The 20814-nt window shown below is 41.0% G+C and overlaps 5 protein-coding genes, 1 non-coding gene and 1 pseudogene across 12 annotated transcripts; 6 read left to right on the forward strand and 1 right to left on the reverse strand.

The window, feature by feature from the left end:
* The first annotated feature begins 505 nt into the window (after positions 1 to 505).
* On the forward strand, positions 506 to 577 carry TRNAD-GUC (transfer RNA aspartic acid (anticodon GUC)). Its single transcript has one exon. It is a non-coding gene; the product is annotated as a tRNA-Asp (tRNA).
* A 147-nt stretch (positions 578 to 724) lies between these two features.
* On the forward strand, positions 725 to 2883 carry LOC103320812 (putative NEDD8-conjugating enzyme Ubc12-like). Of its 2 annotated transcripts, none has more exons than XM_089046082.1 (6): positions 725 to 962; positions 1138 to 1238; positions 1862 to 1970; positions 2074 to 2152; positions 2269 to 2385; positions 2469 to 2883. In XM_089046082.1, the coding sequence occupies exons 1-6, from the start codon at positions 823 to 825 to the stop codon at positions 2607 to 2609; spliced, it is 687 nt and encodes a 228-aa protein (XP_088902208.1). In that variant the 5' UTR covers positions 725 to 822; the 3' UTR covers positions 2610 to 2883. The 2 variants fall into 2 exon arrangements, with proteins under 2 accessions (XP_088902208.1, XP_008220759.2); XM_008222537.3 differs by having other exon boundaries at positions 825 to 962; positions 1125 to 1238.
* A 577-nt stretch (positions 2884 to 3460) lies between these two features.
* Positions 3461 to 4961, forward strand: LOC103320813 (BES1/BZR1 homolog protein 1). The gene is made up of 2 exons (XM_008222538.2): positions 3461 to 3883; positions 4032 to 4961. Exons 1-2 carry the CDS (start codon positions 3641 to 3643, stop codon positions 4671 to 4673), a joined length of 885 nt encoding a protein of 294 aa, XP_008220760.1. The 5' UTR covers positions 3461 to 3640; the 3' UTR covers positions 4674 to 4961.
* Positions 4962 to 5184: 223 nt separating this feature from the next.
* On the reverse strand, positions 5185 to 7646 carry LOC103320814 (DNA glycosylase superfamily protein). Its single transcript, XM_089046080.1, has 4 exons — positions 6923 to 7646; positions 6247 to 6388; positions 5975 to 6116; positions 5185 to 5827 (listed from the first exon to the last, which is right to left on the reverse strand). Exons 1-4 carry the CDS (start codon positions 7284 to 7286, stop codon positions 5486 to 5488), a joined length of 990 nt encoding a protein of 329 aa, XP_088902206.1. The 5' UTR covers positions 7287 to 7646; the 3' UTR covers positions 5185 to 5485.
* Positions 7647 to 11735: 4089 nt separating this feature from the next.
* Positions 11736 to 13652, forward strand: LOC103320815 (UDP-glycosyltransferase 72E1 pseudogene; annotated as a pseudogene).
* Positions 13653 to 14037: 385 nt separating this feature from the next.
* Positions 14038 to 16185, forward strand: PEX11A (peroxin 11A). 4 transcript variants are annotated; one of them, XM_008222541.3, is made up of 2 exons: positions 14038 to 14925; positions 15849 to 16185. In XM_008222541.3, the coding sequence occupies exon 1, from the start codon at positions 14116 to 14118 to the stop codon at positions 14902 to 14904; it is 789 nt and encodes a 262-aa protein (XP_008220763.2). In that variant the 5' UTR covers positions 14038 to 14115; the 3' UTR covers positions 14905 to 14925; positions 15849 to 16185. The 4 variants fall into 4 exon arrangements, with proteins under 4 accessions (XP_008220763.2, XP_008220764.2, XP_088902771.1 ...); XM_008222542.3 differs by having other exon boundaries at positions 15930 to 16185; XM_089046645.1 differs by having other exon boundaries at positions 16004 to 16185.
* A 783-nt stretch (positions 16186 to 16968) lies between these two features.
* On the forward strand, positions 16969 to 20530 carry LOC103320818 (Phospholipid/glycerol acyltransferase family protein). 3 transcript variants are annotated; one of them, XM_089046643.1, is made up of 10 exons: positions 16969 to 17034; positions 17101 to 17794; positions 17910 to 18029; positions 18208 to 18245; positions 18404 to 18468; positions 18713 to 18781; positions 19067 to 19200; positions 19633 to 19773; positions 19925 to 19988; positions 20413 to 20530. In XM_089046643.1, the coding sequence occupies exons 2-10, from the start codon at positions 17270 to 17272 to the stop codon at positions 20430 to 20432; spliced, it is 1176 nt and encodes a 391-aa protein (XP_088902769.1). In that variant the 5' UTR covers positions 16969 to 17034; positions 17101 to 17269; the 3' UTR covers positions 20433 to 20530. The 3 variants fall into 3 exon arrangements, with proteins under 3 accessions (XP_088902769.1, XP_088902768.1, XP_008220767.2); XM_089046642.1 differs by having other exon boundaries at positions 19925 to 20530; XM_008222545.3 differs by lacking the exon at positions 16969 to 17034 and having other exon boundaries at positions 17056 to 17794; positions 19925 to 20530.
* Positions 20531 to 20814: the final 284 nt, after the last annotated feature.

Here is a 20814-nt window from a genome sequence, read left to right on the forward strand (position 1 = left end):
TCCTTTAATTTTCTGGTAATTCTTTCATTTCATGACATGAATTTGCTACGTTTGGATCCTTTGCAATATTGTATCGTGCATGGGCATGAACTGGCCGTAACTGTTGCTCATGAGTTTTTACTCGAGATAATTGAAAGAATATTTGGGTAATATTACGTCACACCTATGTCATATATATATATGCAATGCGAGCTTCTTACAACACCATGGCCTCTTCTCTTCCTTAATTTTTTCCTTTTTCTTTTTAATGGGCTTTTATTTATTTATACAAATGTCGGGAATGACACCCAATTGTGCGTAATATTGGATCCATTATCTCCTTCCATTTTTCACGCTAAAAACGGTTACTGATAAGTTCGGCCTGCTCAGCTGCAAGAAAATGAAATTCGTTACGTCCATTTTCTTGCCTTCTGTTTTGCACGTAATGTAAGAAAGTAAGCATGGCTTCAATCTGGCGGCGGCTCTTTAGGATACATAGAAGAAAACATAAAACATGCTCAACAAGGTCGTTGTAGTATAGTGGTAAGTATTCCCGCCTGTCACGCGGGTGACCCGGGTTCGATCCCCGGCAACGGCGTTTACTTTTTACTAGAGGATGGTTTTATTTTTCACACTTGAATACAGCATACGACATGTCGTTAATAATCAGAGGAGGAGCCCGTGGACCCTGCGTTTTCGGATTTAAACAGAAAATGGAAGGCTCAAGGTGACCATAAAAAAGACAAATCAAAGCAAACCAACAAATAAAAATAGTGCCCGCGAACAAGTAGCAGACGAGAAAAAAAAGAGAGAGAGTATTTAGTAGGACTGTAAATAGGAGAAATGAGGACGACAAGCGAAGCCTCCTCCCTTCTGATTCTCCCCATTCAAATTGTACATCCTTGTCCGTCTTTGTTTCTCTCCATCTTTGCTTGCTTAACAACTTATTTCCTTTTGCTTTTCTGCGGCCTTTCATCGAGCAGGTTAGCTTCATTTTCTTTGTCTTGGTCAGTTGCCTTGTCCAATGCGCATGATGAACAATTTGCAGTCTTTGTATTTTCTTTGACGTTATAGTTTATGCGCATGTTAATTCCCCTGAATTAATTTGTTCATATATCTTCTTTTTTATATATATAAATTGCCAGAAACAATGATCAGGCTATTTAAAGTTAAAGAAAAGCAAAAGGAAATCGAAGCAAATACAAAGGAGAAGGGCCTAGTCAAGAAGCCAAGTGCAGGGGAATTACGTCTTCATAGAGGTTTTTACCTTTCATTTTTGAGTATATGTTGGTGACCATTATTTTCCATGCATGTTCGCAACAATGTACATAACCCATGCAATCCCTGCCTATTCATCAGTAATTTAGAATGCAGATATGTGATATAATTGACATCTTTCTTTTCTGTCTGCGTGGAATAATCTGGATAGCAGCAAGTGATATCATCATGTCCAATGATGATTTGGTGCATCCTCATAAACAGCTTACTTACATGTTGTAATTATTCGTATTTGTAGTTCAGGAGCATATACTTGCACACATAATTTCCATCAGTCTCCCCTGTAACATTCATTTTACATAAATCAGATTTTTATACGACTCTGTTATGATTATTTTGTTGCTCCCATTATCTCATCGAACTCATTCCTTGCCCCGTTTTACGATCAAACTATCAAATTCTTGCAATGTGGTATTCAACTTATGAAGTGTCAGCTCTGCCAATACCATCCTATCAGCTTCCTGAATATGTTTTTAAATGAAACTTTGAATAAGCAACAATTTGGTATATATTTAATTCCTTCAAGTAGTCCTTGAATTGTATTATCTGTTCACATATCTATCTTGAGACCAGATTATGATTTTTACCTTTTTGTTTCTTGTAGACATAAGTGAGTTGAACCTACCAAAAGCATGTGAAATATCTTTCCCTAATGGAAAGAACGATCTGATGAACTTTGAGGTCACCATTGAACCGGACGAGGGATATTATATGTAAGTTATCTTTGATCAGGACACTTAAATCTGGAAATTGTTTCGAATTGCAAATTTGATGTCATCTAGTTAAATGCCCTCCCTTTTCTACCTCCTGTGACAGTGGTGGCAGGTTTGTCTTCTCATTTCATGTTCCCATTATCTACCCTCATGAAGCTCCAAAGGTCAAGTGTGAAACAAAGGTAAAGAAACATAGGCGCCCCATTTTGGGCCAAATTTATTTTCCAGTCTATTGGTATTAATGCGGCAAACCATTTTATTCACCACTACAATTTCTGATGTTGTATACCATTTGCAGATCTATCATCCCAACATTGACTTGGAAGGGAATGTTTGTCTTAACATTCTTCGAGAAGATTGGAAACCTGTCCTCAACATAAACACTGTTATTTATGGATTGTCTCACCTATTCACGGTATCTCCGATTCTTTTTTCTGCTAAGTTTTATTTGTATGTTCCCCTGTTGCGTACTCAAATCTTGAGTATCTACTTATGCAGCAACCCAATTATGAGGATCCCTTGAACCATGAGGCAGCTGATGTTTTGAGGGATGATCCAGAGTTGTTTCAATCAAATGTGAGAAAAGCAATTGATGGTCGTCAATGGGTGGGAACGGACTATTTCCCCGGGTGCAATTGAGAAGATTTTCAATCCGGTTATCTAGGGTTGCTTGTTCAAGGTCCAAGGCTGTATAGGGGTGAAGGTTGTCTTTCCTGGAGTGTTTCTACATTTCAGGTGAGCAGGGAGATTGTTTTGTGTCACAATTTTCAGCCGATACTTGTTGTAGTAGGAGGCCATTTGTGTGCTAGTGTAATTCAAATTCTCTTCCCATTAATAAACAAGGCGTCATGTCAAGACTTGGTTTTTGGTTTTTCACATTGACTTGAACAAAATGATCACCATTTTATTTAAACATGCATGAAGCAACCTGAGAGCTTTTTTTTTTGTTCCTCCTTTATTCCAATGCAATCAGTTTTGTAGTCTTTTTTGGTGCGGACCTGGAAAATTTGGGTTGGGCCTGTCGATTAAATGTCAGCACTCAAAAGCCCATTATTCATTCGAAAACTGTTTTTTTTCTTCTCTTCTGTTGCGAACCCAAATCCCCATGCAAACAGAAAAACCCTCAGTTTTCAGAAGTGGGTCCCACTGCAACGGCCGGGCCCGCAAGAGAATTATTAGGTCATCGGCGAAAGGAAAAAAACAGTTACATAATAAAACTCCACGCGGCAACGCTTTTTTCTCTCTCTCTCACTCGCATCAGAATGGACTTGCGTGCACCCCAGAACACCATTCTGTTATTGTTGCATGAGGTCGGTCCTCAATTACTAGCCCTCCATATGCCCTGATCGTAATCTAACGACCTTAAATTAATGACTAGTAAACGAGTATGGCTACAACGACAGGTAATAAACGACGCCGTCAAGGTCTTTGAGTGCACACGCGCCACATTTCAACATGGCCGAGTCAGGCTTTATTTTTGTAAACACTGAGAGAGAGATTCTTCTACACAAACCAGCGAAAAAGCAAAAGCGCATTCCTCGTGAACACACGCATCTCCATCTCTGATTCTGCCGAGCTTAAATCGCCTGCGACGCAACTTACGCGGAGCTTGGCATTGCACAGCGCCTGATACTGAGAGGGAAAAGAGAGGGAAGATAATTGATTGGAGAATGACGTCGGATGGAGCCACGTCTGCGGCGACGGTGGCGCGAAGGAAGCCGTCGTGGAGGGAGAGAGAGAACAACCGGAGGAGAGAGAGGAGGAGGAGAGCCATAGCTGCGAAGATATTCGCAGGGCTCCGAGCTCAGGGCAACTTCAATTTGCCCAAGCACTGCGACAACAACGAGGTGTTGAAAGCTCTCTGCCTCCAGGCTGGCTGGACCGTCGAAGACGACGGCACCACCTATCGCAAGGTCCCTCTTCCGTTCTCTTCTTTAATGTCTTTTTTTAATTTCTAATTATTTTCACATAATTGTCATAGCTCAGATCCAAAGGAAAAATCCACCTGAAAATTAATTTACTGATGAATTCTAATAATATGATGGTGGTGGTGTTGTACAGGGATTGAAGCCAACCCAAATTGATACACCAGGCACATCAACCATGATCAGCCCTTACTCTTCTCTAAATCCTAGTCCAATCCCATCCTACCAAGCCAGTCCTTCGTCGTCTTCCTATCCAAGCCCAAGCCGTTTCGATCCCAGCACTAATTCATCCAATCCCAGTCACTATCTGCGCTCTGCAATTCCTTCGTCTCTCCCTCCTCTGCGAATTTCCAATAGTGCCCCTGTAACCCCACCTCTCTCATCCCCAACCTCCAGAAACCCCAACCCAATTCCAAACTGGGACTCCATTGCTAAACAGTCCATGGCCTCTTTCGATTACCCGTTTTATGCTGTCTCTGCTCCGGCTAGCCCGACCCGTCACCAGCTCCATTTTCCAGCTGCTACCATTCCCGAATGTGACGAGTCTGATACTTCCACTGTTGATTCTGGGCAATGGGTTTGCTTCCGGAGATTTGCTCCTTCTCTGTCAGCAATGCCAGCCTCTCCCACTTTCAATCTTGTGAAGCCTGTTGTTGCTCACCAAAACTTGCCTGACAGTGAGATCCCAGAGGTAAAGCCGTGGATTGGAGAGAAGATTCATGAGGTGGGATTGGATGATTTGGAGCTCACACTTGGAAGTGGTAAGCCTCGAAGTTAAGCCCAGCAATTGGGTGGGGGGGTGTTTGGATTCAGAGTGTGAGTTGCTGAGTTATGAAGGAAGAGAAAGAAAAGAGGTTGTACTTGTTCATCTGCCACAACCCTTTCTGGTTCAAACTGCATATCTCGAACCATACTTGGTTATATTGCTTGCTAGAAATTAGATTTCGTTTGCGTTTTAAGTTTATTTTATTCCTTCTTTCTCAATTCGACTTTGTTTGGGATGTTCTCAGCTTCAGAATATTGTGTACCGTTTCTTGTTCAAATTAACCGTTCTTTTTGTGTATTATTATTTATTTTTATAATTAAATTTGTAGACTCAGAAAACCCACAGCAAAATGGGAAAGTTTTATTTTGCGGTTTATGCGTCCGCGTGCTTATATATATAGAGGGGTTTCGTTCTTCATGCCTAATAGTAATAATAATCCATCGTATTAAACCTTATTTTAACGTTGTATTCAATCGCAAACGTTGAAGAAAATTTTAAACACAATGCACCAAACAAGCGTTAATGATCACAAACACGTGCTTTTCTATGATAATGTGAATATTTATTACAAGACACCAAAATAACGATAAGGCAGCAAATTTGACAACTCACACTGATCTCTACAAAGCATCAGCTTCTTACATAGAGGTAAGAGTCTAAGACAATGCTTTTCTGGTTGGTTAGTTTAATGACACAGACACAGACAGTGGCATGAGAAAAGCACGCAACGACTACAAAGTAAAAATGGAAAACATCTACTTTTTACCTTCTTACAGTAATTTCTAATTATGTGGATTTGTGTAATTAGTAACAAAGTCTGTCTGTCATTTGTGCTCTCCAATCTCCATAGCTTCACTTAGTTTTAGCACCTCCGTCTTCTCTTCCATCTTAAGTTTCAGGTCTAATTTTTTGTCATTTGCATCGCACTCCTTGTATCTGAAGCATGTTAGGAGATGATCGTTCACAATCCCTGCCACTTGCATAAACGAGTAAATGACAGTAGGACCAACACAACGGAAGCCTCTCTTCATCAAATCTTTGCTTATGACTTCAGCTTTTGGCGACTTCACCGGTACTTGGCGTCCATAACGAAATCCGTTTCTTATTGGCTTGTGGTTCACAAAGCTCCAGCAGTAGTTACTGAAGGAACCAAACTCCTGCTGAACCTGCAAGGAACAAATGTGTGAATCACATGGAAACCTATTATTTTAGAAGGATTTCAATAAAGGAATCATTTTTTTATTTTGGAAACTAGGGAAAGCACATTATGAATGCGTGCTTAAGCAATGAATCATGCAATGCATATTGATTACCTTGAGCATTTGCATAGCATTCTCCACAACTGCACGAAGCTTTTGTTCAGATAGCAATGGAATGCCATTTACTTTGAGAGACTGTAGCTTCTTCTCTTCAAATTTTGCTATGGATGACGGATCAAAGTTGTCAAAAAGTATCCTGCAGGGGGGCCAAGGGGGACAAAACAAGTATAAAACTATAAGCATACAGTCTACAGGCATATCTTTCTTCACAAAGCTCGCTAAACTATAGATGCAATATGGATTATGATAAATGGAAACAAGCATACCGGAACATGTCTCTCTTGTGTAGAATTTCTGGCCAACTGAGTTCGGCTAGAGCTTGTGAAAGGACGAGCAACTCAAACAGCTTCTTATCATCATAAACTGGAACCCCCCATTCTTCATCGTGGAAACAAGTATAAACTGGGTCTGTTGTTCAGGTTAAAGTAGCAAGCAAGAAATTTCATTAGGCCAGAAAGCAATGTTTCGATTAAGGCGGCTAATCAATGGAAGTCAAAAAAATGTTAAGGATCATATTCCGGTGGAAGCCAACGCCCTTGTAAAGAAATGTTGCAACTTTTCAGGCATAGAATTGTGTTAATTCCTAATTGAGTTTTTGGTTTCTTCAAGAAACACATTTGCACCATCTTGGTAATAAAATTATGTCACTCAAACTAAATAACATTCTCAATTCTCAAACACTCTACCCTATCCTCAATCAAACAATTCTGCACAGTAAAGAGGTCCACCTAATGATCAATACAAAGCAATATAATTATAAAAGAAACTTCATAATCTTTTCATGAAATGAGAAAAAAAAAAAAAACAGTTCATATTTCTTGCATGTATAAATTAAGGAAAGCATTTTACACTCAAAATTCCAAATTTTCATATCTTTCTCGTCAATTTCGCAGCAGGCAAACATATATAAGAGGAAAATGAACAAAATCACGGCTAATTTACCAGAGTTCGGTGTAATCCATTCACACCGTTTAGGTGGACCCGCGGGCTTGACGACCTCCATATCGTCCGAAACAAGCTTCGCTGGCCTCAAGCTCTTGTGCCTTACAGTCCTTCTAGGACTCACCGTTTTGGCAGATGAACAACTCGACGAGGTATCAGAAGAGCAGGTGCTGTCCACCGAAAAGTTGTTCCGTACAACCGCTTCTGGAATTTCCGATACAGGTTTTGTCGGCCTCTGCGGTGGCTTCTTCAAGCCCTCGTTCTTGCGTTTCGGGGCCTCTGAAACCCTAACTCTGTTCCCGCCGGGACCGAGTACAGCTCGGGGCTCACAAATCGAAGATTGAAGCTTTGTAGCCACAGACATTGCTGTAGATATTTTCAAAAGAGAGCCCAGCTGGGTTTGCTTTTGAGCTCAAAAACGACGACGCTTCAGCTGAATTTTCTCGTGAAGAAGAAAGGTTATGCTTCTGTTGCGTGTGTTTGCTTGGGGGTTGTGGTGGTGGTTAGAGAGGATATTAGGGCGTCAGCGGAGGGTAAAACGGTAAGAAAAAAGGTTGAGTGAAGCTGAGAGCAGAAACAGAGCAGGTGAGGTGTGAGGAGCGTGAGCGTGGAGTGGAGAAAGCAGAGGGGCGCAAAGTGACGACAAAACGACTGTTTTCTGCGAATTTAAAACGCATCGCCGGAATGGGTAAGGCACCGGTAACACCCGGTAAATAGTGCTTGCGTGTCGGTGACAGACATTGAACCGTTTTGGTTTTGAAAGCGATGGTATGGGCAAAGTTTTCCCGAAATACCCGAATTGCCCATACGCGGTTCCCTGAATTGCATTAACTGTGAGTTGCTTCAAAATTAGGACATGGTACCAAATAACTTTCTAATATTCTTTTCACCCAAAAAAAAAAAAAAAAAAAAAACTTTCTAATATTCTAAATTTACAATTTTTGAAAGAGATATTTGATTTTTTTTTCCTTAATTCAATAAAAAAGCGATATCATGTACACAAAATATGCTTAATGAATCATAGTTAGTGTATCAATTTTGTTGAAATTGTATTTAAATTTGTCGTAAAAAATAAAAGAAAAAGTACAATAACAAGAACAATAAATGGGGCCACGAAAATGACAAGTGAACCAAAATTACTTGATTATGATAAAATAATTCCTTTGTTGTTGGTTTTAAGGTTGGTTACATGCGAATTTGAATTTAATTAATTTTTTCCGACCATTCATAAGTTTGAATTTTCTTTAAATTATATTAATTTAAAGTAGTTTAAATTGTTTGTGTCAAAGCTTAATTAATTAAGCTGCCTCTCTTTTGACAATCGATCAAATTCATTAGTCTACACCCATAAACATGCGTAACATACAAAGTGAATCATGTTATGAGTTGATTGAAGGGGTATTGATGGTATTTCAGGTATTCAAAGTGAATCACCATCAGAAACCATAGAAGGCGGAAGTGGCGGTTGGAGGAACAACCGGTGGTTTTAGGCTATGAGTCGCAGTCAGTTGGTAACGTTTGGGGGATGATGTAAATTGCAAAATGGGTTACGTGTTACTTGTTTGTTACATTGCATATAACTTATAAGATAAGATGAGAATGAAAGATGATATACACAAGCTTGGTCTTGGTGGGAAGGTCGCTTCCTTACCGTTGAGTAAAAGAATCCAAAGTTGAACAAAAAGATAAGAAAACAATAGTGGGCATACAACGGCTATTTATGTATCCGACTCGGTATGCTAAACATTGATTGGGCTGGGCCTTTCTATCTTGGTCCTCGCAGAGGAGAGGAGAGTGGAGGCGTGAGTAGCTTCCATTGCTATTGTGACTCATTCTATTAGGGGTGATTGCGGTTCAGTAACTATAAATTTTTGTCCAAACCGCAAATCAACGGATTATTTGCAGTATGGTAATTTTTGAAACTGCAAACCGACTGCAAAAAGCGGTCGGTTATCGTGAATTAGCAGTTTAAAACCGCAAGTTCTTTTTGTGTCATAAAAATCCAATCTTCCACATTTTAGGCCTAATTTTGATGCTTCTTTTAAAGCCTTTTGATTTCAAACATACTTTAACCCAAAAATATAAATTCATAACATAAATAAATAAATTCACAACCTCAACTTCTCAAGCATGTATAAATTCACAACCTCCTCAATTTCTCAAGTATTCACAACCTAGAGAAAATTAAAGTTACAATTCCAAGCATTCCAATTAAAGTTAAACTTCTCAAGCATTCACAATCTCAACTTCTCAAGTATTCCAATTCCAAATCCTTTAAAGTTACAAACCAAAAGAAAAATGCAATGCAAAATGAATTAAAGTTACAACCCAAAGGAAAAATCCAATTCAAAGTTAATTAAAGTTACAAACTAAAAGGAAAATGCAATGCACCAATTGTTATGACCTGACTCCCCTAGCACGATATTGTCCGCTTTGGGCCCCCCTCTCTGCCTTCACGGTTTTGTTTCTGGGAGCTCACGAGTAACTTCCCAGTGGGTCACTCATCCTGGGATTGCTTTAGCCCCAACTCGCTTAACCGGAGTTCCTAAGAATCCGAAGCGGTGAGCTCCCAAAAGCCTCGTGCTAGGAAGAGAAGTGCCCACACATTTAAGCACTTCACCTTTCCCTCCCCGAGCGATGTGGGATTACTCATCGTTCTTGATTCCCCAAGACACGGGTCTTACAATCCGCCCCCTTGGGGCCCAGTCCTCGGGCACACTTCCGATCGGGTCGGGCTCGATACCATTTGTCACGACCCGACTCCCTAACACGATATTGTCCGCTTTGGGCCCCCCTCTCTGCCTTCACGGTTTTGTTTCTAGGAGCTCACGAGCAACTTCCCAGTGGGTCACCCATCTTGGGATTGCTCTAGCCCCCAACTTGCTAAACTGGAGTTCCTAAGAATCAAGCCGGTGAGCTCCCAAAAGGCCTCGTGTTAGGAAGAGAAGTGCCCACACATTTAAGCACTTCACATTTCCCTCCCCGAGCGATGTGGGATTGCTCACCGTTCTTGATTCCCCAAGACACGGGTCTTACACCAATGTTACAAATTAAAGTTACAAACTCAAGTGTTGGTGATGGTGAGTGGATTTGAAGGATCCCGTTGTATTGTTTGAGCACCAATGCTATCTACAAAATGTAATTTTTTATTTATTTATAAATATAGTCGCGGTTTGCGGTAACCGCAAGTTTTGAAAATCAAATACCGCAACCGCAAATGCAGTTCGGTTCTTCATACTGCAAATACGATTTGATTCTTCATACCGCAAATGCGGTTCGGTTTCCCCCATCAATTATTTATTGGGGAATTAGTACTGAAGGAGTGCGACAAATCAAATCAATAGTGATAAATAGCTGAATATTCCTGTCTTAACAATTAATCATATGTAACAAACGGGGGCTTATTGTCTAATTCAAGCCCATGTACCATTAAAGCAACAAAGAAAGAAACAAAAAGAGACGCACTTCCAAAGGATACAAGGTTTGCATGGACACCAGATGCAACTAATGCAAGCAACATCCTACGCTAGCTGATCATACATTTTCTTTCATTTCTTCTCTTCTCTATATATACGTACATCTCGAGACCAGTCGCTAATAGAATTCCAAGCGCCTCGTCCTCCACCATGTCAGCTTCCTCAACATCACCACTGAAGTCTCCGCTGCCCAAACTGACCTCCTCCGCTCACCAACCCTCTTGTCCGGACTCCATGTCATCGACCTCCCTCCCGCTGCATTTGATCCATTTATTTGAATTCTTGTTTGTGGCTTATTTTTTTAAAATTGGTAAAAGAGAAGAACTTGCAGATAAATTTCTCGTGGTTTTGTTGATATTTTAGCAAGCAGATACAAATCTTAAATACAAGAAAGGAAAAGCTGTACAAGTAAAGTTAACTAAACTTGTGCCCCTAAAGTCTTGCAACTGATTACAATCAGAATAATGAAAAGATTGTATAAGAGCAGATTCTACAATTATGGCTTGACTTAAACATGACTAAAGAGATTTGCTGATTCTCAATATGTTTAGCTAGCTAGAGGGTCTACAATCCTATGGCAGATTGTTCAAGACTAGTCAACTTTTTCATATGATTGAATCTGACTCGTCTCAGAGAATACTACTTTACTTCAAGTTCTTACTTGAGTTGGGCTCAAAAACTGAGTTCGTCTTTCTCATTGGGTTTACAACTAAAGAATAAGTGAGAAAGAAAAAAAATACAAGAGTGGGAGAGGGGAAAGTGAGCGTGTAAAAATTGAAACAAGACAAATATTAAAACTATTAGGTGCCAAATAATTGGTACTGAATTATTTTTGATTGACAAAAAGTGTGGTCCGTAAATAATATTAGTCTGCATTTGGGTGTCCACATGAGATATTTGGCAAGTCACACGGTCTTGCGTCACATATGCAGATAGGCAGGTAAGGCGCACACCATCAAACTACTGATGAGCATATTTTATTGCTAGCATACACATCTCACCTCTGTGTCCTTTTAGAACTGCTGTCTGTTGGTACATTTTGTTAATCCAATAATAATATTGGGCATGAACATGCGCAGCATGAAACGAGCATATCCCAGATCTGGGGAGGGACATTGTTTTTTATGTATAGTTGTTGATGAGGTTTTGTTTTCGTATAATATAACTCCTCCGCGAGGTACTTACTTCAAGAATCTAACGAAAACAAAAACAAACCGACAGGCTCTTGGTGTTTTTTACAATCTGTTTGACTTTTCATGCTTTTTTTTTTTTTTTTTTTTGGTGGTCAATAATGAACAAAGGTTGTAGTATTCTATTTAATTGGATGATTTACAACTGAGTATGCACATGAATACAATAAGATAATGTTATCAGCTCAAAAGAGTGGACAATGGTGAGTTGGAGTTAGAAACATCATGTGGAGAAAGCTTTTGCTTATCACTCGATTCATAAACCAACTTCTTTGCTTTGCCTTTTCTAATTCACATTAAAAAGTCTAGAGCTGCGATTTTACAAACATGGTGGCCAGAGAGACGACCCAGAAGAAGCCCCATGTAGCTGTCCTAGCAAGCCCAGGCGTGGGACACGTCATCCCTCTCCTTGAGCTAGGCAAACGACTTGTCGTTGACCACGGCTTCCAGGTCACCTTTCTTGCCATCTCCACCGACGCACCACCAGCCCAGATTCAGCTCCTCAACAGTTCCACCCTCCTTCCCGACCTCCACGTCATCCACCTCCCTCATGTTGACGTGTCAAATCTACTCACCCCCTCCACGGGCGTCTCCGTTCGCATCGTTCTCATCGTCCGGCAGACCCTCAGCTATCTACCATCAGTCCTAACAAATATGCAACCGCACATCCAATCTCTCATCGTCGATCCATTTTGCGTGGGAGCCGTCGAATACGCCGCCGCCTTCTCCATCCCCACGTACCTTTTCTTGACGACTTCCGCTTCGTTTACGGCGTTGACCATGTACTTCCCCACGCTTCATGCACAGGTTGACGGAGATTATTCTAAGATCGCCGAGAAGGTTGTTGTCCCCGGTTGCAACCCCTTGTTGCTTGACGATCTTATCCCTGGGGTTTTGATGCCAGAAGTCCTGCCTCTATGCAACCAGATTCCGTTGGTCAAGGGCGTTTTCATAAATACATGGGAAGAACTTGAGCCGGTCACCCTTGGCGCTGTTAGGAAGAATCCTTTCTTTCTTGGTCTACCAGCGCCTCCGATTTATCCCATCGGACCCATGACCAAGGGCAATGAAGATGAACCGCTGACGTCAACACTGGAACCGAAGAAGATGCTGACGTGGCTGGACAAGCAGCCACCCGATTCGGTTGTATACGTGTCGTTTGGGAGCGGAGGGACGCTGTCTGGTGAACAGATGAGCGAGTTGGCTTGGGGACTGGAACTGAGCCAAACACGGTTTGTTTGGTTGGCGCGACCCCCGAGTGAAGTCAGTGCGTCGGGGAGCTTTTTCGAAGCCGGTTATGATGCGGAGGGTGCGGCGTCGTATTTGCCAGATGGGTTTCTGGACAGGACGAGGGAGAGGGGCCTGGTGATATCCTCGTGGGCCCCGCAAGTGGCGGTGCTGAGTCATGGGTCCGTTGCTGGGTTTGTGACGCACTGCGGGTGGAATTCTGTGTTGGAGAGCATAGCTCAAGGGGTAGGGATGATTGCGTGGCCTCTGTACGCTGAGCAGAGCATGAACGCGAGGATGCTGGTGGATATGGGAGTGGCTGTGTGGCCGAAGCCGGCTGGGGACAGAGCGGTGGTGGGGCGAGGTGAGGTTGAGAGGGTGGTGAGGTCTGTTATGGAAGGTGAACAAGGAAAGGCGATGAGGCAGAAGGTGATAGAGCTTCAAGGTACTGCACTCAAAGCTTTGGGTTTAGGCGGGTCGTCTAATGCGTCGCTGGCAGGCCTGGCAGACGAATGGAGAGCGGGAGGCTCACCTTGATTTGTTATATATGTAACGGATGCCGAATAAATGCACCACCTCTAAATATAAGGACTCGAATCCGTAGGTGACATAGCAAATCCTAAAATTACAAGTCCAACTGATCTCGCCATGCAGGTGTGTGTGTTGTGCCCAAATTCTAAAGGTTGTCATTAGCAATAAACTGATGACACCATTACGAATTTTCTGTTTTACATCTACTTGAAAATATTGCCAACTTTTTCTTGGTTGAATAAAATATTGTAAATCCGTTCGTTGTTTGAGATTTCAAGGGAGTTCGTCAATCTCTGATTTGATCAATCTTAAATGATGTCAACCTTTGTTTTGTTTCAAGGGAGTTGGTCCATCTCTGATCAAATTACACTTGGCCCAACTTGCCAAAAAGTCCAATTCGGGCTCAAGTTGGGGTAAGTGTAATTTGCGCAAGTTGTAAACAATTTGATTCGGAACTAACTAATGCGATCTCTTAGTTAGCCCAATTCCCGGAAAAAAGGCCCATTAAAGAATGTTCGAACAAAAGAAAATAAATAAATAAATAAACGAAAAGATAGAACAACAGGTGGCACGCGGCCCAATAAAGGAAGGAGAACGGTTTTCGCGCCGAACGGCGCCGTAGGGCTTCAAAAACGTGAAATTTAATTTATTATTTTAGGAGCCATAACGGTGTCGTTTGGTTGTAGGTGATTCATTTTCTCCTAAGTTCCTAACGAACAATTGACCAAGCAATAGTCTGGTTCTCTCTCGCTCGCTCTCTGCAACTCACATGGATTCCAAAGCTTCAACAACTGCCACTCCTCTACTGAATCGGGAAAAACCTAATAATCTTCCATCAAATCCCAAGAAGGAAAGAGACTTCCTGAACCACGTCGAAGCGTACCTCGCAAAGAGAGATGGCGTGGACAAGCTCCTCAAGATATCCAGGTACGCCACCAAGATCATACTCGCCTCATCTGCCCTCCCCGAAACCCTAACCTTAACTCACCGCCTCAAGAGCTTCGAGTCAAGTGTAGGGGTGAGCCGCAAAGCCTTTAGGCTAGGCAAGTTCGTCCAGGACGTGAACGCTCTGAGAAACTCGAATTTCGATTCGAATGAAGACCTCGTCCTCTCCCTCATCGCCTATGGAGGCGAGGGCTTGTATTTCTTCGTCGAGCAATTCATTTGGTTGGCCAAATCTGGTTTGATCGATAGCAAACACTCGCGCAGTTTGCAAAAAATCAGCGCTTGGGCCGAGTTCATTGGGTACGTCGGTAGCATTTCGTTGAAATTTAGGGATTTGAATCGAATTTCCGAAGATGAAAAGTGCCTGAAATCGAGCATTGAGATCGCAATTACGAGGGGAAATAAGTGCCAGGAAGAAAAGGAGAGATTAAGTAAATTGTGTGAAAAGAAATTGATGAAGAGGCTTTCTGTTGTTCAAGATGCGGCCGACGCGTTAATGGCATTAGCTGATATTCGTGACGGCGATGGGCCCTTTTTGGGGCCGCTTTCGATCTCGTTAGCCGGAATGCTATCGGCACTAATTAGCACTCACAAAAATTGGGTGTCTTGCTGAGTTTCATGTCCTTCTTACGAGGTATGGTTGCTGGAAACTTGTTCCTTAATTTGCTTATTGAATGATCAGTTTAGAGCTTGAAACTGCAAATTGTAAGGAAGAGGTCCTCGTTTTTCTGGTTGTTACATTTCTCATGAATAAAACTACATACAGGGGGCTGTAAAAGGCAGTGGTTCAATAAGGATTTATATTTGTGCATATTGCTATTCTTCTTTTATGTTTTAAATGTTTCTTTGTAGGAATTGGGAATTGGGAATTGGGAATTGGGATGTATGTAATCAAGAGTTGGTACATGAACTTATTAGTATGTCAATGTTTTAGATAATTGAGACTGAAAGGAACTTCTTTGGATAGATTTTAATAGAGATGTGTGACTGTGAAGCTCACAACATTCATACCAACTGATCAAAAGCTCCTAGTTTGGGATTTAAAACCAATAATGGGCTATGAAGCTTGTGATTTTCATGTTTAGTTGTCTTATGCATCTTCGTTGTCGTCGTACTTGGCTTGACCAGTTAGGAACAATATTCCCTTTTTACACTTGTGGAAGAATATGAGGATAAAGTGCAACTGAAACCTTTACTCATTCTTGAAACGCCTCTTGTTCCTTCCTACCCTGTTTATCTGAAATCTATAATCTCTTACCATTCAGTTGCCACAGTTCCTTCCTATTGATCACCAATTACAGTACTCATATAATTTTCAATAGGTTTTGTTCTTTCTGGACTTGACTTTTCTTTGACATATGATTTGATGCAGTGTTGTGTAATCATTAATTTTCAAGAACATGAACAACACAGTGCTTAAAGAAATTTCAAAATTGGTTTAACTAATCAGTCAAACTAACAGAGTGGATTTGTGTAAGTTGCCAGCCGACTTAATGTTGGCATCCACAGTCAATGGTGCTGGTATCTTTTCATGTCTAACTCTGTTGAATGTGTTAGGGTCGGTCTTCCATTAACGTTTCAGCTTGACTGGTATTATTCGGCATCAACTTATACTTTCGTATTCATGTTGTTAACAAGTGCACAAATTTGAAGTACGGGTGTGCTACAAGAACAAGAGCAGAAGCAACTCACTTGTATTATTTTGGTAATAGCAGAGTGGAGGCATAAACTCATCAGCAAAGGCAGCAAGCAACTCACTTGTTCTTCTAACTGGACTGGGAAACGGATGATGAAGACTGAAGAGGCAAAAGCTGATTTTGATCCTTTGGTGACTGTTTGTTTATTTGGATTATGATGAATATATCCAGAATGCAGCATTTTGCCTTTAAGCTTAGCATTTTGAAGCCGTTATCTGCAAGGTACAAAAGAAGAGAATAAATATTTAACAAGTGCCCCTCTGCTATTTAAATTTTGCTATGGCTTTACAATTCTTTTTCTCTCGTTTGACCCTCCCGATTCACTTGAATCCGAACGCCCCTTGGTTCTCCTTGTAGAATTCTACTAGATATCACATACCAGAAATAAAATAAAATAAAATAAATCCCTTTTTCATAGTGTTGCATACATAAATAAAAAACGCAAACTTTAAACCTAAAATTCAACAAAACATTCAAGAAAATCAGGAGATTCTGATCTCCAGCAGACTTGTTGAGAGTCCAGAATCGGAGAAAGCCGAAAACATATGTTCATCTTTAATGGCAACAACAGTACAAATGCCACAACTACAACTGTATAATATGCAAGACACCCTCTCTGTTTTTACTTCTTTTTTTTTGGGGTCAATCAAGACACCTCCCTAATACAGATGATTTTGGTTTTTGACTTTGTCTTTTGATTCAACCCAACCCAAATTTAATAGTTCACCTTTGGTCCAGGCCCAACCTTTGAATTGATCCATCAGCAGCGTTTTCTTTATAGTTGACCATGACCAACCCAATATGGGCCAGGCCCCTCAACCTGACCCATTGACGACCAAGCATTTTAATAGAAATAAATATAAAAATACTTTTTTGTTTTTACAGTTGGGATCGGAATGGGACAAGGAAACTGGGACCCACAATCTCCAGTTCGCGGGCATCAGCGGCTTACATGGTACGCTATAATTCGCCACCATTTCGTTCCTGTTCGAATTCTAATTTTCGTTCGTATTCTCGTATATGGACTCCTCATATCTTCCCTGGTGGTAATTTTATTTTATCTTATTTTAAAGGCCTATAATTAAATTTTTAATACGAGTTTTGATGTGCAGCAAGCAACCCGCAAGCCAGCCCCGGTCCCCGGCACAACACAACCTTCTTCACGATATCAAAAAAGAGAGAGACAGAGACACTCCTCTTTCCAGATCTAAACACTTCGTAAACGTCATCGTTTCGATGGCCCTTCACTAGAAACCTCCGAGACTCCCCAGTTACTTTCCAATGGAGTCCGAACTCAAAGACCTCAATTCCAAACCAGCAAAGCCCGTCGCCGACGACGGCTCCGGCAAGCCGGCCCACGACGATGCCTCAGGCAAGGATGATCGCCCGCTCCTTAAACCTGACCCGGCCCCACAAGTCTCCAGCGAGGAGCTCCAGGAGCTGGAGAAGAAATGCGCTGCGTACGTACGGCGCGATGCGTACGGCACCATGGGACGAGGCGAGTTGACGGTGAAGGAGAAGGTGTTGCTGGGGCTTGCCCTGGTGACTCTGGTCCCGATACGCGTGGTGCTGGCCATGACCATCTTGGTAATCTATTACTTGATTTGTCGGATTTGCACGCTCTTCTCCGTCCCGAATCGCGACGAGGAGCAGGAGGATTACGCGCACATGGGCGGTTGGAGGAGGGCCGTAATTGTCCAGTGCGGCCGCTCCTTATCCAGACTTATGCTCTTCATCCTCGGCTTCTATTGGATCAACGAGACCTATCGGATACCGTCAGATGCTCAACCCAATCCCACCACCGACGTACTCTCTTTCTTCCACACCACACACACACAAATAAAATTTATCTGTGAAATTTGAGTAATGATTTTTATTTTTATTTTTAAATTTATGACATTTTTGTTGTTGATTGGATTAGTGCAAAGATGAGAGCGAAGAAGAAGGGACTGAAAGGCCTGGGGCTATTATATCCAATCACGTTTCGTATTTGGATATCCTCTATCACATGTCTTCTTCCTTTCCGAGCTTCGTTGCTAAGGTCTGTTGCTTTCTTCAAATTTTTTTTCTTTAAAAAATAATAATAATTAAAATTTATCACTCCGTTATCAAAATTTTCAGACAGAATCCACTCTTATCTATTTACTTATGTATATATGTAATAATTCTGATCTAGTCGCTAACGCATTTCTGTTTGGGTCTGGATTTTATTGGTGCAGAGATCGGTGGCTAAACTTCCTCTAGTTGGCCTCATCAGGTTCGTCAAATTCGTTTTACCTTCCTTCAATTTCATCATAAGAGCACCATTTTGTCTTTGTGAATTTCTCTAATTTCTCTTCTTCTAGTATAGTATTAGTTTACCATAAATTTTACGGGATGGAATGCAATTCAGTTTCGGATCCTTATTTTTTACAGCAAGTGCCTCGGTTGTGTCTATGTTCAGCGGGAGTCAAAGTCATCTGACTTCAAGGGTGTTTCAGGTACTTAAATTGTGGATATTTCCGTGCTCTTTGTAATATTTGTTCTCAAAATTTGTGGAACATTGCGGATGCTCCTATTCTTTTTGGAAGGTTCCTTGTACTTGATAACTATAGTGGACCTGGACACAAGCATGCCAGACATATTGAAGTCATGAAATTCTTGCTGAAACAAATCTGTTGCTTTCTGATGTTATATTACTTATGTGATGATGTTGTTTGATTAATGTTTGTGTATCATTTGCAGGCGTTGTGACTGAAAGAGTTAAAGAGGCACATCAGAGTAATTCTGCCCCACCAATGATGCTTTTCCCAGGTTATAATTTTAAAAATCCATTGCCATTCTATTTTTCCCGTTTTGCATGACTGATTATTTGGCGGATTGGGGGCGACTTTGCAAGATTATGTTATAACCAAACCATGACAGTAGAAGAGATTTCCTAATATAATGAGTTTTGTGTTGTTCTTATTCTTGTATGTCTTAATCATCATTTACCAAGCTATGAATTATCATGTAACTATGACTAAGCTATCCTGGCAGCATTTCTGTTGTCTGTGTGCTACTATGATGTTAACTTTTTATCTTTAATCTTTTCTACAGAGGGCACTACTACAAATGGAGACTTTCTTCTGCCATTCAAGACAGGAGCATTTCTAGCAAAAGCTCCAGTGCTTCCAGTTATTCTTAGGTATCCTTACCAGAGATTTAGTCCTGCATGGGACTCAATATCTGGGGTGAGTGTTTCTTAAGCATTTTCCATGATTACCTATAAAGAAATACATATATAATGTACAATAATTTATACATAATACAAATAATAGGAATTTTGGGTTTGGGAAAGTTACTGAATGTGTCTCTCAATGTCCTCCTACTGAACCACTGTCTGGTCTTTAGTTCAGTAAAATCTTGGGAGAGCTGGTGGTTTGTTTATTTTTATTTTGAGTTGTTACTTAATACAGAACTGGCTAGGCACTGGAGCTTGCAGTCAGTGCTGCTGATAGAACTCTCAGGCTTGCAAACTATTTCATTATAGAGGCATATACTCTGTTTTACTTGGGCCGTTAAAATCCAGCCAAATGAATTATACTGTGTTTACTTTTTAGTTCCCAGTCAAATGCATTATATATACTTCCTATCACACTTTTCTGGATTTACTTTGTTTTCAGGTGCGCCATGTGATATTTCTTTTCTGTCAATTTGTGAATCACATAGAGGTCACAAGGTTACCTGTTTATTACCCCTCACAGCAAGAAAAGGATGACCCAAAACTCTATGCGACCAATGTCAGAAGGTTGATGGCCAGTGAGGTATATGTTCCCCTTGAAAGTATATTATGAAAATAAGATCACATCTTCCGTTTCTCGCTTGAGATTGTGATGATCAACTAGGTAGATATTAATCATGGGAGCTTATGGTGTTTGTAACTCGATTCCGTCTGTGTTTCTGTTTTGTTTACAGGGTAAAATGACTCAATCAGATATTGGACTTGCTGAGAAGCGTGTATATCATGCTGCTCTTAATGGTAATAATAGCCGTCCTAGTGTTTTGCATCAGAAAGACGATTGATAAATTTCATCGCCTCGCTCCCAAATGATATCTAGTGGCAGTTGAGTTTCATAGTTTTCGTTGGTATTCGATCATGATTGCACAGCCACAGTGAGGGGGTGGTTATTATCATTATTAACATGTAATGATATGCCATTACTGAGCTAAGCCCATGGTGTGCCATTATTGACTTGTAATTCCAAGCTGATGGAAACTGTGGCCCTTATAAGAAAGATACGGGGTCTTAATGTGCTGGTGGATCTTTAACGCTAAAAGCATCCAATAATCTGAGAGAGTATAGCGTGTGGTATTTGTATATTCAACATGTTTAACGCATTGCAACCGCCTTAGTCGAAACTTTGCACCTGTAAATCTGAAGCATCTCTTTCATGTTCCTGCAGGTTTGTTTTCCCAATGCTAATTCGGATCGCCATCTGTATATTCGTTGTATGATTCTATTTGTTATAGGGAAAAATTAAAATGGATATGGAATGCAGAAGAGTAATTTTTGTTTGGTCAGATGAGATGATTTTGTATTTATCTGATGCGTTGCTGTGGATTGATGGTGGCATGGCATTCTTAAAGCAGGCACTTTCTCGTTTCTGACTGTTGTATGTTCTTCTATCGGTTGATGGTGGGAATGGGATAGGGGAAGTTGCTTTATGTTCTTCTATCGGTTGATGGTGGGAATGGGATGGAGGAAGTTGCTTTATGCCGGTAATTGCCGAGCTGGTCTATATTGTATTGCATTACTCATATCCATTAACAGTTGTGATTGTTTTTATGATCCATCTCAATCTCAT

This window comes from Prunus mume, linkage group LG2 (genome assembly GCF_029339155.1).
Source record: "Prunus mume cultivar Tortuosa linkage group LG2, ASM2933915v1, whole genome shotgun sequence".
Classification (NCBI taxonomy): Eukaryota; Viridiplantae; Streptophyta; class Magnoliopsida; order Rosales; family Rosaceae; genus Prunus; species Prunus mume.